Source organism: Phyllobates terribilis, unplaced genomic scaffold, assembly GCF_046119375.1.
Source record: "Phyllobates terribilis strain yellow unplaced genomic scaffold, ASM4611937v1 Scaffold_11__3_contigs__length_659146591, whole genome shotgun sequence".
Taxonomy (NCBI): domain Eukaryota; kingdom Metazoa; phylum Chordata; class Amphibia; order Anura; family Dendrobatidae; genus Phyllobates; species Phyllobates terribilis.
Genome location: NW_027362771.1, coordinates 171,757,241 through 171,773,105, shown reverse-complemented (window position 1 = coordinate 171,773,105; position 15,865 = coordinate 171,757,241). Strand labels below are relative to the sequence as shown.

Below are 15,865 nucleotides of genomic sequence, written 5' to 3'. Positions count from 1 at the left end.
CTTCTACTATATAATTTTGTATATTTGAAATGCAAACTTCATAAATTATATTTAACAAATTAGATGGGAGAGAGATGAAAATGCCCCAAAATGCAAAGGAGACAAGATTCATCATGACCCAAATTCCTTTTCGATTAAATTGATCTATTACATTTAAGTAATAAAGGTTTTGGGACAGGTTTTTGACCATGCTTAATTATGATTCCATTACCTGATTCGTTTTGGTTCCCATGATATATCAGGGTATATTAACTACTTCCATCACTTCACTGGTTTTAAAACTCCTATTGGGATGTCATTGGGATGTGAAAAGGTAGTTCTTTCTTCCACAGGGATCATGATCCTTGTGCGCCATCTTTCTCACAATGATCATTCCCCATTACAAGCTCGGACATAACAGTGGAGAGTGAGAATTGTCAGAGTCTGGAGCAACTTTGTAGTCAGGAGTGGCTGTGGAGTGATTCTAACTCATTAGATGACATGTTCAATAGCAACAACAGCTTGTTAGGAGAATTGATAGAGGGATGGAGTTCCCACTGTCACCAAACAGGCTCCCTGCAATGAACAAGGTGCTGATGCTTTGCTATGTCAACTGGAGACCTAACAATGGCTTCTGGATCAGCCCTAAACTAAAAATATATTTACAATAAAGCATATCTGATATGGTGGCAGGAATAACAATAATATACTTATTTCAGCCTGAAAGGGCACAAATTTCCTACACCATCCGCTCTTAATAAAACTTAACACATTATTATTAATGATGAGCGAGCATACTCGCAAGTACTCGGTACTCGCCCGAGCACCTCAGTATTCGAGATGCTCGGAGCTCGCCGAGTACTTGCGAGATGCTCGGGTGGATGCTCGGGTCCCATCCCTGAATGTTTGCCGCTCTTTAGTGGTTGTGGCATTACAGTGATTGGCTGGCTGCACAGCGTCATCAGGTCTATATCAGACCTGGTGCCACTGTGTTTGTCAGTCTACTCCGCAATCAGGCAGTGTAGGGAGAGGTGCTGCTGAGCTAGGGAGAGATTTGGTTGTGTATTAGGTATTGTAGGGAGAAAACAAGTACATTACACAAATCTATCTCAACAAACAGTCCTTCTGAGGACTAATTCATCTGCAGCTATATCAGGCAGGCAGTGTATATAGGCAGGCATGCAGTGTATATAGCAGACTGCAGTGCATATAGCACAAGAGGCTCCATTCCAGTTCTGCCTTCTGCTGCTGTTAGACATTTCTAGACAAAGGCCCAGGTCTCAGGGGCCAGGAATAATGTTTTTTGCATCTTAATCCTCATTATTTGCTTAAAAAGCAATCCAGGGAACACCGTTTTTCTGCGCCATTTGCTTGATGGCACTGCAGAATACAGCCAGGTCCTTTCCATATTACAGCGCTAAAAATCCAGCTATTTAAAACTGTGGTTTGTTGGTCACATGGATCACATATAATTGTGTAGAAAATACTGACTTTTTTGGCCTCTATTGAAATTATTTTTCAGCGTGTCAGTTAATATCACATATAATTGTACTGAAAATACTGCCATTTTTTGCCTCCATTCAAATTTTTTTTCAGTGTGTCAGCAAAGTTTTGACACCGGTTTGCTGTTCAGAATAGTTACCTACAGGCCAGGTATTTAAAACTGTGGTTTGTCCGTCACACAGATCACAAATACGTTTTCTGAAAATTCTGCCATTTCTGGCCTCCATTCAAATTTTTTTTCAGTGTGTTAGCAAAGTTTATGACACCGGTTTGCTGTTCAAAATAGTTACCTACAGGCCAGGTATTTAAAACTGTGGTTTGTCCGACACACGGATCACACATACGTTTTCTGAAAATTCTGCCATTTCTGGCCTCCATTCTATTTTTTCAGTGTGTCAGCACAGTTTTCGACACTGGTTGGCTGTTCAAAATAGTTACCTACAGGCTAGGTATTTAAAACTGTTTTTTTCCATCACACAGATTACATATAACTTCACTCCAAATTCAGCCATTTGTAGTGAGCGTTCAAGATTTTGTCATCCATTTAAAATGGGCAAGGCGTGTGGCAAGGGACGGGGAACTGGACGTGATGGTGATGGAAATGGGTCATGCAGAGGCCGAGGCCGCAGGCAAGCTGAAATTGTGCCACAACAAACACCCACATCTTCTCACCCGCCCTTCCTGTCCCAATTCCTAGGGGACCGCAGCACACCACTATTAAACCCAGAGCAGTGTCAAAAGGTTGTTGGTTGTATAGCAGATAATGCTTCCAGTTGCTTAGCCACCACCACCACCACCACCCTGTCTTCCACACGGTCAAGTCTCAGTAGCCGTGAGTCTGGACTGCATATTCCTCACCCTGATCCTCCTTTCTCCCACCATGCCGAGTGCCCAGAGACAACTGATCTCACACTTGGACGCTCTGAAGAGCTGTTCACTTTTCCATTTATAGATTCAGGCCTTCCGCCCGGTCGACCTGAAGCAGAGCAAGAGAAGATCGCATGTAGCAATGCCCAAATATTTGAGCAGCCATGGTCACACAAAGGCAATGGTGGGAAAGTGTCACAAGAGTTGGATGATGATGAGACACAATTGCCAGAAAGTCAGGAGGAGGACCAGGGTGAGGAAGTGGAAGACGAGGTGGTGGATGATAAAGTAACTGACCCAACCTGGCAGGAGGACATGCAGAGCGAGGACAGTAGCACACAGGGGGAGGGAGGCAGAGCACCCCAACAGGCAGGAAGAAGCAACGTGGTGGTAGCAGACACAAGGCAGGCAACCATTCCCCGTAACACCAACATGAAGGAAGTTGCCAGTACAACTGTTAGGTCTTCCCGAGTCTGGTTGTTCTTTAAAGACTCTGCCGATAACCCCAAAAAGGCCATTTGCACCACCTGCCAGGTAGCATCAACAGGGGTGGCAAAACTAGCAGCCTGACCACCACCAGCATGATAAGGCACATGGCAGCAAAGCACCCGACTTTGTGGGCCAAACCCCAGGGTCCAGGAACAATGTCTGCGGGTGGCACCATTGCTTCTTCTGCTGTTGTGCATGCAAGCCAATCCCCTGTCCATGGGGCATGCAAAGATGCCTCCTGCCCTGCACCGGTCATTGCACACTCTCAAGAAGCAGCATCAGGAAGAAAATCCACGTCCTTGTCCCAGCGCAGCGTTCAGTTGTCCATACCCCAGTCCTTGGAACTCAAGCGCAAATACGCAGCCAACGCCCCACAGGCCACACTACTAAATTCCCATATTTCATGACTGCTTGCACTCAAAATGTTGCCTTTTAGGCTCCTGGAGACGAAAGCATTCCGCAACCTGATGTCGGCGGCCGTCCCTCGGTACTCGGTCCCCAGCTGCCACTATTTCTCCCAGTGTGCCATCCCTGCATTACACAAGCACATGTCCCAAAACATTAGCCATGCCTTCAACAACGCAGTTACCGGGAAAGTCCACCTAACCACGGACACGTGGACAAGTGCTTGTGGGCAGGGATGGTACACTGGGTTTACATAGTGGAAGCTGGGACCCATTTGGGCCTTGGGACCGAACACGTCCTCCCGAAGCCGAGGATTTCAGGTCCAAAGTCAATCAGGGTTGCCCCCACAGTCTACAGATCATGCACCTCATCCTCCTCAGCCTCCTCCTCCTCTTCAGCCTCCATCTCCGAAATGACCATATCAGTCACAAGCTGGAAATACTGCAGCACTGCCTCGGCCAAGTGGCAACAGGCTGTGCTGAAGCTAATATGCTTAGGTGACAAACCACACAATGCTGAAGAGTTGTGGACAGCTCTGAAAGAGCAGGCAGATCTGTGGCTCACACTGCTGAACCTACAGCCAGGCATGGTCGTGTGTGACAATGGCTGGAACCTGGTGGCAGCTCTGAGGCAAGGCGAGCTCACACATGTATCATGCCTGGCCCATGTGCTCAATTTCATGGTTCAGCGGTTTCTCAAATCCTACCCAGAGCTGCCGGATCTGTTTGTTAAAGTATGCCGCCTGTGTGCCCATTTTAGAAAGTCACCTACAGCTTCCACCGCCCTTGCCGTGTTTCAGCAGCGATTTCAGCTTCCGGCTCACAGACTGGTGTGGAACTCTACACTGCAGATGTTGGGAAGGATTTGTGAGCAGAAAAGGGCAGTTGTTAAGTACCAGCATCAACAAGGCTGTCGGTATTCAGCTCCACACATAAGACCTCAGGAGCGGACATGGATGTCAGACATATGTACCATCCTCCAATACTTTGAGGACTCCACCAAGATGGTGAGTGGCGAACACTGTCAAAGTTCTGGGAGAATTTTCTCAGCCTCTCCCATCGTACAGGCCTTTAGGCGCGGGGTACTTTCACAAGGAGTGCAAGGTTCAGGAAGATGCCGCGTGAGTACCTTACCGACCGTACCAAAGTTCTCCGTGATTCCTCTGTGCCTTATAATTATTGGGTATCCAAGCTGGATACGTGGAATGAACTGGCTCTCTACACCTTGGAGGTCCTTGCTTGCCCTGCCGCCAACGTTTTATCAGAGCGGGTTCTTAGTGCCGCTGGTGTAAGTATAACTGATAAGCGCATCCGCCTGTCAACTGAAAATGAAAACCATCGAATGATAGCAGCATAACAAACTCAAATCCAGTGTCTTTTTTTGGGAGGTGTATTCCCATGCACCTCTTCACACCCACATGTGGGTATACGCTTCCTGATTTTGGATATTTGGATATTTGCTCTTGTCCTTCTCCTCATCCTCATCCTCCACCACCATATCACCAGGGTGACCGTGGTCCGTGATTCAACACTCACATAACTCATTTAAAGGGTGTTTATGATGCCCGTAAAAAAAAAAATTTCAGTATGTTCATGTATACCCCCCAGGGGTAAATGTTTGTCTGCCCATTCACTTAGTGCATGGGCATTACAGGTATAGGAGACCTTTCTAATGGGAACATTTTTTATGTGGCACTCCTACACGTCTCTTCCAAGGGGCATTGGAGTACCTCCCAACTTTTGGTAGCCCTTGAATTCACTGCATAGGCAAACACATTGGGAGATCCACTTCCAAATAATAGGAAAATTTTTTCAGGAGGTCCTCCTCTACGTCTCTTCCAAGGGGCATTGGAGTGCAACCAAATTTTTGGTAACCCTTGCATTCACTGCATAGGCAAACACAATGGTAAACCCACTTCCTAATAATGGGAACATTGTTTTCAGAAGGCCCTCTGACCTCCACTTCTCTTCCAAGGGGCATTGGAGTGCCTCCAAATTTTTGGCAACCCTTGCATTCACTGCATAGGCAAACACAATGGAAAACTCACTTCCTATTAATGGGAACATTGTTTTCAGGAGGCCCTCTGACCTCCACGTCTCCTCCAAGGGGCATTGGAGTGCCTCCAAATTTTTGGCAACCCTTGCATTCACTGCATAGGCAAACACAATGGGAGACCTACTTCTTAATAATGGGAACATTGTTTTCAGGAGGCCCTCCTCTCAGTCTCTTCAAAGGGGTACTGGGGTGCGTTTAAATTTTCAAAGTGGTATTGGGGTGTGTCCAAATTTTGGGCAGCCCTGCCACTCACTGCATATGCAATAACAGTATAGGAGACCCACTCTTTAGTAATGGGAACAATAAAACATGACCGGCTGATGGCTCTCTAAGAATAGTGAGGGCCGACTGCTGGTCCTTTAAGAATAGTAAAGGCCGCCTGATAGCCCTATAAAAATAGGCTTTGTGACTTTCAGAGTCCCTCCTTCACAAATCAAACACGATGTGTCTGATGATATCTCACACACCACATGGCCAGATAAGGTTGTAAAATGTTAAAATGACATTTCCTGGTGAATGCATTTGTCACGGTTGAAAGCAATGCAAAAGTGAAAAAATGCATCAAAAACGCTAAGTGTGAACATAGACCAAGGTGTGAAGGAGTATTTTTGTTTTTGGTTATTTATTTTGCCTTATATACAAGTCATTACCCTGGAAAGGATGTTCCTTAACATATTTCCCAGGAAAATCCATTTTGGTTTAATTTTTGTATGTTTTATTGTGAGTTCCTAAAAGTGGCGAAATACCTCTGGCAACGTTTTTGACAGAAGTGACCTGGGAGTCAGAAATGCTTCCAGGGGTCTTCCCCATGCTGTTTCCTTGTCATTTGAGCACTCTTCCCATCAATTTGGGCAATTTTTAGGCCCTCTGCAGACTGCCGGGGGGAGCTGGCTGAAAAATGCTTGAGTTTCCAATAGGCTTACATTGGGCTTATTGCTCGGGTCACACAATGGCATCACGTGACCCCGCGCTGACGTTACGACAAATGAGGCATGACTCAGCGCTGATGTCCCCGCGGTGTCTGCTGGGTTGTGGGCGGGGTCACCCCCCGCGTCATACCCAGCATCCACCGTGTAATTTCCCAATGAATGGGGAGAGGCAGAGCGTGCGGTGGATGCCGGGTGTGACGCGGGAGGTAACCCCGCCCACAGCCTGACATCCACCTGTAATGCGGAAGACAAAGACCCCCGGTGCTGCCAGCACTTGTCGTGACATCAATGGATGTCAGAGCCCGCTGCAGCCGGGGGTCACATGATGACTGTGAGCGGCCAGTGATAGAGCCACTCACAGGCATAATCTGCAAAGTAAGGTAATTACAAAAACCCTTATGGGCCCCGGGGGCATACATTGGGGGGGGGGGGTAATATAAGGTAGTGTAGAATCCCTTTAAGTTTACCTTCAGCTTTAAAAACTATGAGCCATGAAACAATGCTTTATATAACATCGCATCTAGATGAGATCAGTTTATCAGAAGCAGTATAGCTCTATGAGCATTACTACATAGGCTTCTCTCTTTGCTAATTTTAACCTGCACCTAGGAGATTTTTCAGAATATATTTTAAGTGTTAAAAAAATCTTAGAAAAATCCTCAAATACAGAGTTGAGCAAAAATATTCTGCTGGAACAGAAGCCTTGCGGACCTCGTTTTACCCATTGTTATTCCCAACACCTTTACTGATTAGTAGGTCTGGTGCAAAATCATCATTGTGGTGTGACATATGCATGACATTTTGTTGGACTTACTTAATAAAATGACAATCTAAAAAAATACTACATACCTGGCATTTAGAATTTTCCATTTATCTCTGAAAAATTTCCAAGCTAAGTCTCTTCCATGTGGGTTTCTTGCTACATGAATTATAACATCAATGGCATCTTGATCCAGTACTACTTCAGAATTTAGTGACAGGTTTAGAAGCCTTTATGGTAAATAAAGATAAATTATTTATGTTATTTTCTCTCTTGAAAAAAAATGATTGTTTTTCATTTCACAGAATGAAAGTAAAAAATAGCTATAAAGCTGGAAGCACACATGCAGCTCAATGTAGTTTTATGTTTTTTTTTTTTTTTGCCAAAGTCTGATATGGTAAAATAAATGGTTAAGCTTTATACCTGTATACCTTTGTTTCTTTTATGATCACATCTGAATTTGGCTTACTGTTTTAAAAAATTTGATAATGTTTTCAAAACCCTACCCTATAATCGAGCTCTTTGATTTGATCCCATACTTAGTTTATTTAAAGCGAGTGTAGTGCTACAAAGAGTTAAAACTTAGCATTTATTACAACTGAATAAAAAAGTAATACACAAGTCCAAAGGACCTAAAAACAAGTATAAGCCTGTCTGTGATAGTGAGTGACCCTAACAATCAATAACTCATTATGTCCAGGAATATAACCGTATGTGGTCTACCTGTAACCTTCACACAGAGAATGGCGGGAAAATAGTAGCGGAGCTCTCAAGACAGTGTCTCAAACGTATCATGTCTCAGGCCACAAGAACCTTAATACATTTACACAATCGATGGTGAGCCTTTAAACACTTATAAATATGTTAATGGAACGACCTCACCGGATAGAATGTTGGTTCTTGCTCTCTGGCCTTAAAACAGCTCCATGTGATGGGGCATCCAAAACCTTTTTCAGCCTCCAGCAACTCACAGCACACCGCTCCCAACGCGTTTCATTGCCTCAGCTAATCATCAGGGGAGAAGAGGGTGTCATGCGGTATAGAAGCTGGCATCAAACGCTCAGCTTATCCATTAGACGGTGCCGATAATAGGCAGATAGGTCCTCCTTTTAAACACATGACCACTGATTGACTACAGTGTACACACAAATATTGGGAGCACTGCCGAAGCTTGATCGCAGGAAAGCGAGATAAATATATTTTTTTAATTTAATATCGACTGCAGTTTTTTTCATTAATGTTTGACAGGTCCATTAAGTAAAACTTACACAGTAGAAGAAGGGTTGGAGATTTATTTATAACTTTCTACAATAATATTGTATTAATGAAGAATATAAAATATTTAAAAAAATAAGAAAACTCACAAAAAAACTGCATCAAAACTATTAGTTATTTCAGCCTAAGGCCTCTTTCTTGCACACACACACACACACACACACACACACACACACACACACACACACACACACACACACACTCATTCTATTCTATCTGAGCTTCAAAATACATGTTAGAACACTATGTTGAGATTTAAAGAGAACCTATCACTTCCACACATTATGGTAAATCATAGTAAGGACACTGTAGATATAAATAAACATGAAATAAATTACCTTTGGAAGAATTACTTGCTTTATGAAATAAGAGAATCACAGTTTATGGGAGCCGCCATCTTGGGATTGGCAGCTCAGCGTGCTGTGTTCTGAGACACACCCTAGAGGCTGGTTGCTAGACAGCACCCCTGGTCAGCAGCAGTGTAGTGACCCTAAGAGCTCATTTATCAAATGGTACAGTTATAGAAAGAGGGACAATCTATATAAAGGGGTCTCCTGTCTATATATACTATGGTTAGAGCCAGAGAGATGACTACAGAGTAACCACAGCATTTATCACCCATATCTGCTAATAAAGATCCACATTTACATCTCCTGGCTAAAAATGGAGCAAGTTGAATAATAGAATTGAAGCAGAGCTGCAGTGGAAATAAGTGAGAAAGGCTGACTTTATCTATCCAGATCAGACGGGGGAATAAAGTCTGTATCACTTATTGTATCACTTATTTTCATTGAAGTGCTGCTTCCATTCTATTTTTTTGCTAATTTGAAGGTTTTTGGCTGGTTGCTGATATTTTTCTATATATCTCTCTATATCTATATATCTCTATAGCAAAAAAATGTAAGGTAGCACTCCAAAAGTTCTTTGAAAAAATATGGACTTTATTAGCCCGGCGTGGCGACATTTCAGTTGTGGACAACCTTCATCACTGCTTGATCACTACACCGCAACCGAAACGTCTCCATGCCGGGCTAATAAAGTCCATATTCTTTCAAAGACCTTTCGGAGTGCTGCCTGCCTTTTATGGCTATACTGTCTATACTTATGGATGTCTGTTTGAGGGCCTTGCAATTTTGACTCTCTCTATATCTATAGATTTATATATAGCGCAAGTTTATGTATCTGCACATTATGGTTGAGCCCCTCTGTCTATATAACACGTATGCTCATATATATATATATATATATATATATATATATATATATACAGTACAGACCAAAAGTTTGTACACACCTTCTCATTTAAAGATTTTTCTGTATTTTCATGACTTTGAAAATTGTACATTCACACTGAAGGCATCAAAACTATGAATTAACACAAGTGGAATTATATACTTAACAAAAAAGTGTGAAACAACTGAAAATTTGTCTTATATTCTAGGTTCTTCAAAGTAGCCACCTTTTACTTTGATGACTGCTTTGCACACTCTTGGCATTCTCTTGATGAGCTTCAAGAGGTAGTCACCGGAAATTGTCTTCCAACAATCTTGAAGGAGTTCCCAGAGATGCTTAGCACTTGTTGGCCCTTTTGCCTTCACTTTGCAGTCCAGTTCACCCCAAACCATCTCGATTGGGTTCAGGTCTGGTGACTGCGGAAGCCAGGTCATCTGGCGTAGCACCCCATCACTCTCCTGCTTGGTCAAATAGCCCTTACACAGCCTGGAAGTGTGTTTGGGGTCATTGTCCTGTTGAAAAATAAATGATGGTCCAACTAAGTGCAAACCGGATGGAATAGCATGCCGCTGCAAGATGCTGTGATAGCCATGCTGGTTCAGTATGCCTTCAATTTTGAATAAATCCCCAACAGTGTCACCAGCAAACCAACCCCACACCATCACACCTCCTCCTCCATGCTTCACGGTGGGAACAAGGCATGTACAGTCCATCCGTTCCCCTTTTCTGCGTCGCACAAAGACACGGTGGTTGGAACCAAATATCTCAAATTTGGACTCAATAGACCAAAGCACAGATTTCCACTGGTCTAATGTCCATTTCTTGTGTTCTTTAGCCCAAACAAGTCTCTTCTGTTTGCTGCCTGTCCTTAGCAGTGGTTTCCTAGCAGCTATTTTACCATGAAGGAATGCTGCACAAAGTCTCCTCTTTACAGTTGTTGAAGAGATGTGTCTGCTGCTAGAACTCTGTGTGGCATTGACCTGGTCTCTAATCTGAGCTGCTGTTAACCTGCGATTTCTGAGGCTGGTGACTCAGATAAACGTATCCTCAGAAGCAGAGGTGACTCTTGGTTTTCCTTTCCTGGGGCGGTCCTCATGGGAGCCAGTTTCTTTGTAGCGCTTGATGGTTTTTGAATCTGCACTTAGGGACACTTTTAAAGTTTTCCCAATTTTTCGGACTGACTGACCTTCATTTCTTAAAGTAATGATGGCCACTCGTTTTTCTTTACTTAGCTGCTTTTTTCTTGCCATAATACAAATTCTAACAGTCTATTCAGTAGGACTATCAGCTGTGTATCCACCATATATCTGCACAACACAACTGATGGTGCCAACCCCACTTATAAGGCAAGAAATCCCACTTATTAAACCTGACAGGGCACACCTGTGAACTGAAAACCATTTCCGGTGACTACCTCTTGAAGCTCATCAAGAGAATGCCAAGAGTGTGCAAAGCAGTCATCAAAGCAAAAGGTGGCTACTTTGAAGTACCTAGAATATAAGACATATTTTCAGTTGCTTCACACTTTTTTTGTTAAGTATATGTTAATTTTATGTACATGTGTTAATTCATAGTTTTGATGCCTTCAGTGTGAATGTACAATTTTCATAGTCATGAAAATACAGAAAAATCTTTAAATGAGAAGGTGTGTCCAAACTTTTGGTCTGTACTGTATATATATATAAATATATATATATACACTGTATATATATATATATATATATATATACAGTACAGACCAAAAGTTTGGACACACCTTCTCATTTAAAGATTTTTCTGTATTTTCATGACTTTGAAAATTGTACATTCACACTGAAGGCATTAAAACTATGAAATAACACATTTGGAATTATATACTTAACAAAAAATTGTGAAACAACTGAAAATATGTCTTATATTCTAGGTTCTTCAAAGTAGCCACCTTTTGCTTTGATGACTGCTTTGCACACTCTTGGCATTCTCTTGATGAGCTTCAAAGGGTAGTCACCGGAAATGATTTTCACTTCACAGGTGTGCCCTGTCAGGTTTAATAAGTAGGATTTCTTGCCTTATAAATGGGGTTGGGACCATTAGTTGTGTTGTGCATAAGTCAGGTGGATACACAGCTGATAGTCCTACTCAATAGAATGTTAGAATTTGTATTATGGCAAGAAAAAAGCAGCTAAGTAAAGAAAAACGAATGGCCATCATTACTTTAAGAAATGAAGGTCAGTCAGTCTGAAAAATTGGGAAAACGTTGAAAGTGTCCCCAAGTGCAGTTGCAAAAACCATCAAGCGCTACAAAGAAACTGGCTCACATGAGGACCGCCCCAGGAAAAAAGGACCAAGAGTCACCTCTGCTTCTGAGGATAAGTTTATCCGAGTCACCAGCCTCAGAAATCGCAGGTTAACAGCAGCTCAGATTAGAGACCAGGTCAATGCCACACAGAGTTCTAGCAGCAGACACATCTCTACAACAACTGTTAAGAGGAGACTTTGTGCAGCAGGGCTTCATGGTAAAATAGCTGCTAGGAAACCACTGCTAAGGACAGGCAACAAGCAGAAGAGACTTGTTTGGGCTAAAGAGCACAAGGAATGGACATTAGACCAGTGGAAATCTGTGCTTTGGTCTGATGAGGACAAATTTGAGATCTTTGGTTCCAACCCCTGTTTCTTTGTGCGACGCAGAAAAGGTGAACGGAGGGACTCTACATGCCTGGTTCCCACCGTGAAGCATGGAGGAGGAGGTGTAATGGTGTGGGGGTGCTTTGCTGGTGACACTGTTGGGGATTTATTCAAAATTGAAGGCATACTGAACCAGCATGGCTACCACAGCATCTTGCAGCGGCATGCTATTCCATCCGGTTTGCGTTTAGTTGTACCATCATTTATTTTTCAACAGGACAATGACCCCAAACACACCTCCAGGCTGTGTAAGGGCTATTTGACCAAGGAGGAGAGTGATGGGGTGCTCTGCCAAATGACTTTGCCTCCACAGTCACCACACCAGAACCCAATCGAGATGGTTTGGGGTGAGCTGGACCACAGAGTGAAGCCAAAAGGGCCAACAAGTGCTAAGTATCTCTGGGAACTCCTTCAAGATTTTTGGAAGACAATTTCTGGTGACTTCCTCTTGAAGCTCATCAAGAGAATGCCAAGAGTGTGCAAAGCAGTCATCAAAGCAAAGGTGGCTACTTTGAAGAACCTAGAATATAAGACATATTTTCAGTTGTTTCACACCTTTTTGTTAAGTATATAATTCCACATGTGTTAATTCATAGTTTTGATGCCTTCAGTGTGAAAGTACAATTTTCAAAGTCATGAAAATACAGAAAAATATTTACTGGGGAACAACTTGATTCATTAGAATTTCGAGATACTTATCTCCTGTGACTGTTCCATCAAAAAATATTGGTCCTAAAACACCAAAACTTGAAATACCACCCCAAATATTGACACCAGGCTCATTTAGTTGTTGCTCTAATGTTACATGCATGTTCTCATTATACAAGTAAATACAATTATGTCTGTTAATATGGCTGGATAATTTGAAAGAAGCTTCATCTCTCCACATAATGTTATCTAAAATTACTGGATTTTCTTCAATTTCATTAAGCATAATCTCACTAAATTGCAGCCGCCTGTCTGGATCACCCTCCAATAAACCATGAATTACATGTGGACGATAAGCTTTCCACCCAATAGATTTCAGGATTCGCATGATAGAAGCTCGTGAAATTCCCAATTCCAAAGAGGCTCATCTGGTGGACTTGTGAGGAATGAAAAGTGGAATGTGATTGGTTGATAAGGGCAACTGAGCCAGTTTCACTTTACACCATGTTTGATAAATCTCCCCTTTCATAGCCTTATTACACTTTCTGTCCACCTACTTTTGGACCACACTTTATATATACACACACACACAAACGCATATACACTACCGTTCAAACGTTTGGGGTCACCCAGACAACTTTGTGTTTTCCATGAAAACTCATACTTTTATTTATCAAATGAGTTGCAAAATGAATAGAAAATGTAGTCCAGGCATTGGCAAGGTTAGAAATAATGATTTTTATTTGAAAGAATGATTTTCTGCTTCAAACTTTGCTTTCGTCATAGAATGCTCCCTTTGCAGCAATTACAGCATTGCAGACCTTTGGCATTCTAGCTGTTAATTTGCTGAGGTAATCTTGAGAAATTTCACCCCATGCTTCCTGAAGCCCTTCCCACAAGTTGGATTGGCTTGATGGGCACTTTTTGCGTACCATACTGTCAAGCTGCTCCCACAACAGCTCAATGGGGTTGAGATCTGGTGACTGCGCTGGTCACTCCATTACAGATAGAATGCCAGCTGCCTGCTTCTTCTCTAAATAGTTTATGCATAATTTGAAGGTGTGCTTTGGGTCATTGTCCTGTTGTAGGATGAAATTGGCTCCAATCAAGCACTGTCCACAGGGTATGGCATGGTGTTGCAAAATGGAATGATAGCCTTCCCTATTCAAAATCCCATTTACCTTGTACAAATCTCCCACTTTACCAGCACCAAAGCAACCCCAGACCATCACATTACCTCCAACATGCTTGACAGATGGCGTCAGGCACTCTTCCAGCATCTTTTCAATTGTTCTGTGTCTGAGAAATTTTCTTCTGTGTGATCCAAACATCTCAAACTTTGATTCCTCTGTCCATAAAACTTTTTTCCAATCTTCCTTTGTCCAATGTCTGTGTTCTTTTGCCCATATTAATATTTTCCTTTTATTAGCTAGTCTCAGATATGGCTTTTTCTTTGCCACTTTGCCCGGAAGGCCAGCATCCCGGAGTCGTCTCTTCTCTGTAGACATTGACACTGGCGTTTTGCGTGTAATATTTAATGAAGCTGCCAGTTGAGGAGCTGTGAGGCATCGATTTCTCAAACTAGAGACTCTAATGTACTTGTCTTGTTGCTCAGTTGTGCAGCGGGGCCTCCCACTTCTCTTTCTACTCTGGTTAGAGCCTGTTTGTGCTCTCCTCAGAAGGGAGTAGCACACACCGTTGTAGGAAATCTTCAGTTTCTTGGCAACTTCTCGCATTGAATAGCCTTCATTTCTAAGAACAAGAATAGACTGTCGAATTTAACATGAAAGTTCTCTTTTTCTGGCCATTTTGAGAGTTTCATAGAACAAACAAATATAATGCTCCAGATTCCCAACTATCTCAAAGGAAGGTCAATTTTATAGCTTCTCAAATCAGCCAAACCGTTTTCAGCTGGGCTAACATACTTGTGCAAGGGTTTTCGAGGGTTTTCTAAAATCCATTAGCCTTCTTACACAGTCAGCAAGCACAATGTATCATTAAAACACTGGAGTGGTGGTTGTTGGAAATGGGCCTCTATACACCTATGTAGATATTGCAATAAAAACAAGACGTTTGCAGCTAGAATAGTCATTTACCACATTAACAATGTATAAAGTGTATTTCTGATTCATTTAATGTTAGCTTCATTGAAAAAAATGTGCTTTTCTTTCAAAAATAATGAAATTTCTAAATGACCCCAAACTTTTGAACGGTAGTGTATATAATATATGCGTGTGTGTATACATATATGTATATATATATATATATATACACTGTGTGCAGAATTATTAGGCAAGCTGTATTTTAGAGGATTATTTTTATTATTAATCAACAACTATGTTCTCAATCAACCCAAAAGACTCATAAATATCCAAGTTTAATATTTTTGGATTGTTGGAGTGGGTTTTTTTTTTATTTGGCTATCTTAGGAGGATATCTGTTTGTGCAGGTAACTATTACTGTGCAGAATTATTAGGCAACTTAATAAAAAACAAATATAATCCCATCTCACTTGTTTATTTTCACCAGGTAAACCAATATCAGTGCACATAATTTAGAAATAAACATTTCTGACATGCAAAAACAAAAACCAAGAAAATTAGTGATCAATATAGCCACCTTACTTTATGATGACACTCAACAGCCTTCCATACATAGATTCTGTCAGTTGCTTGATCTGTTTTCGATCAACATTGCATGCAGTAGCCACCACAGCGTCCCAGACAATGTTCCGAGAGGTGTACTGTTTTTCCTTTCTGTAGATCTCACATTTTATGATGGACCACAGTTTCTCTAAGGGGTTCAGATCAGGTGAACAAGGGGGCCATGTCATAATTTTTTCTTCTTTTAGACCTTTACTGGCCAGTCACGCTGTGGAGTAGTTGGATGCATGTGATGGAGCACTGTCCTGCATGAAAATCATGTTTTTTCTTGAATGATACCGACTTCTTCCTGTACCACTGCTTGAAAAAGTTGTCTTCCAGAAACTGGCAGTAGGTCTGGGAGTAGAGCTTCACTCCATCCTCAACCCTATGTTAGCCCAGCTGAAAACGGTTTG

At 42.2% G+C, this 15,865-nt stretch overlaps 1 protein-coding gene across 1 annotated transcript in view; it reads right to left on the bottom strand.

The window, feature by feature from the left end:
* The window catches only part of TRHDE (thyrotropin releasing hormone degrading enzyme), a 1,416,750-nt gene that overhangs the window by 39,089 nt on the left and 1,361,796 nt on the right, over positions 1-15,865 (bottom strand). Inside the window, exon 17 of the mRNA XM_073651798.1 lies at positions 7,077-7,217. Within this exon, the coding sequence (XP_073507899.1) occupies positions 7,077-7,217 (141 nt within the window). The remainder of the gene's footprint in view (positions 1-7,076; positions 7,218-15,865) is intronic.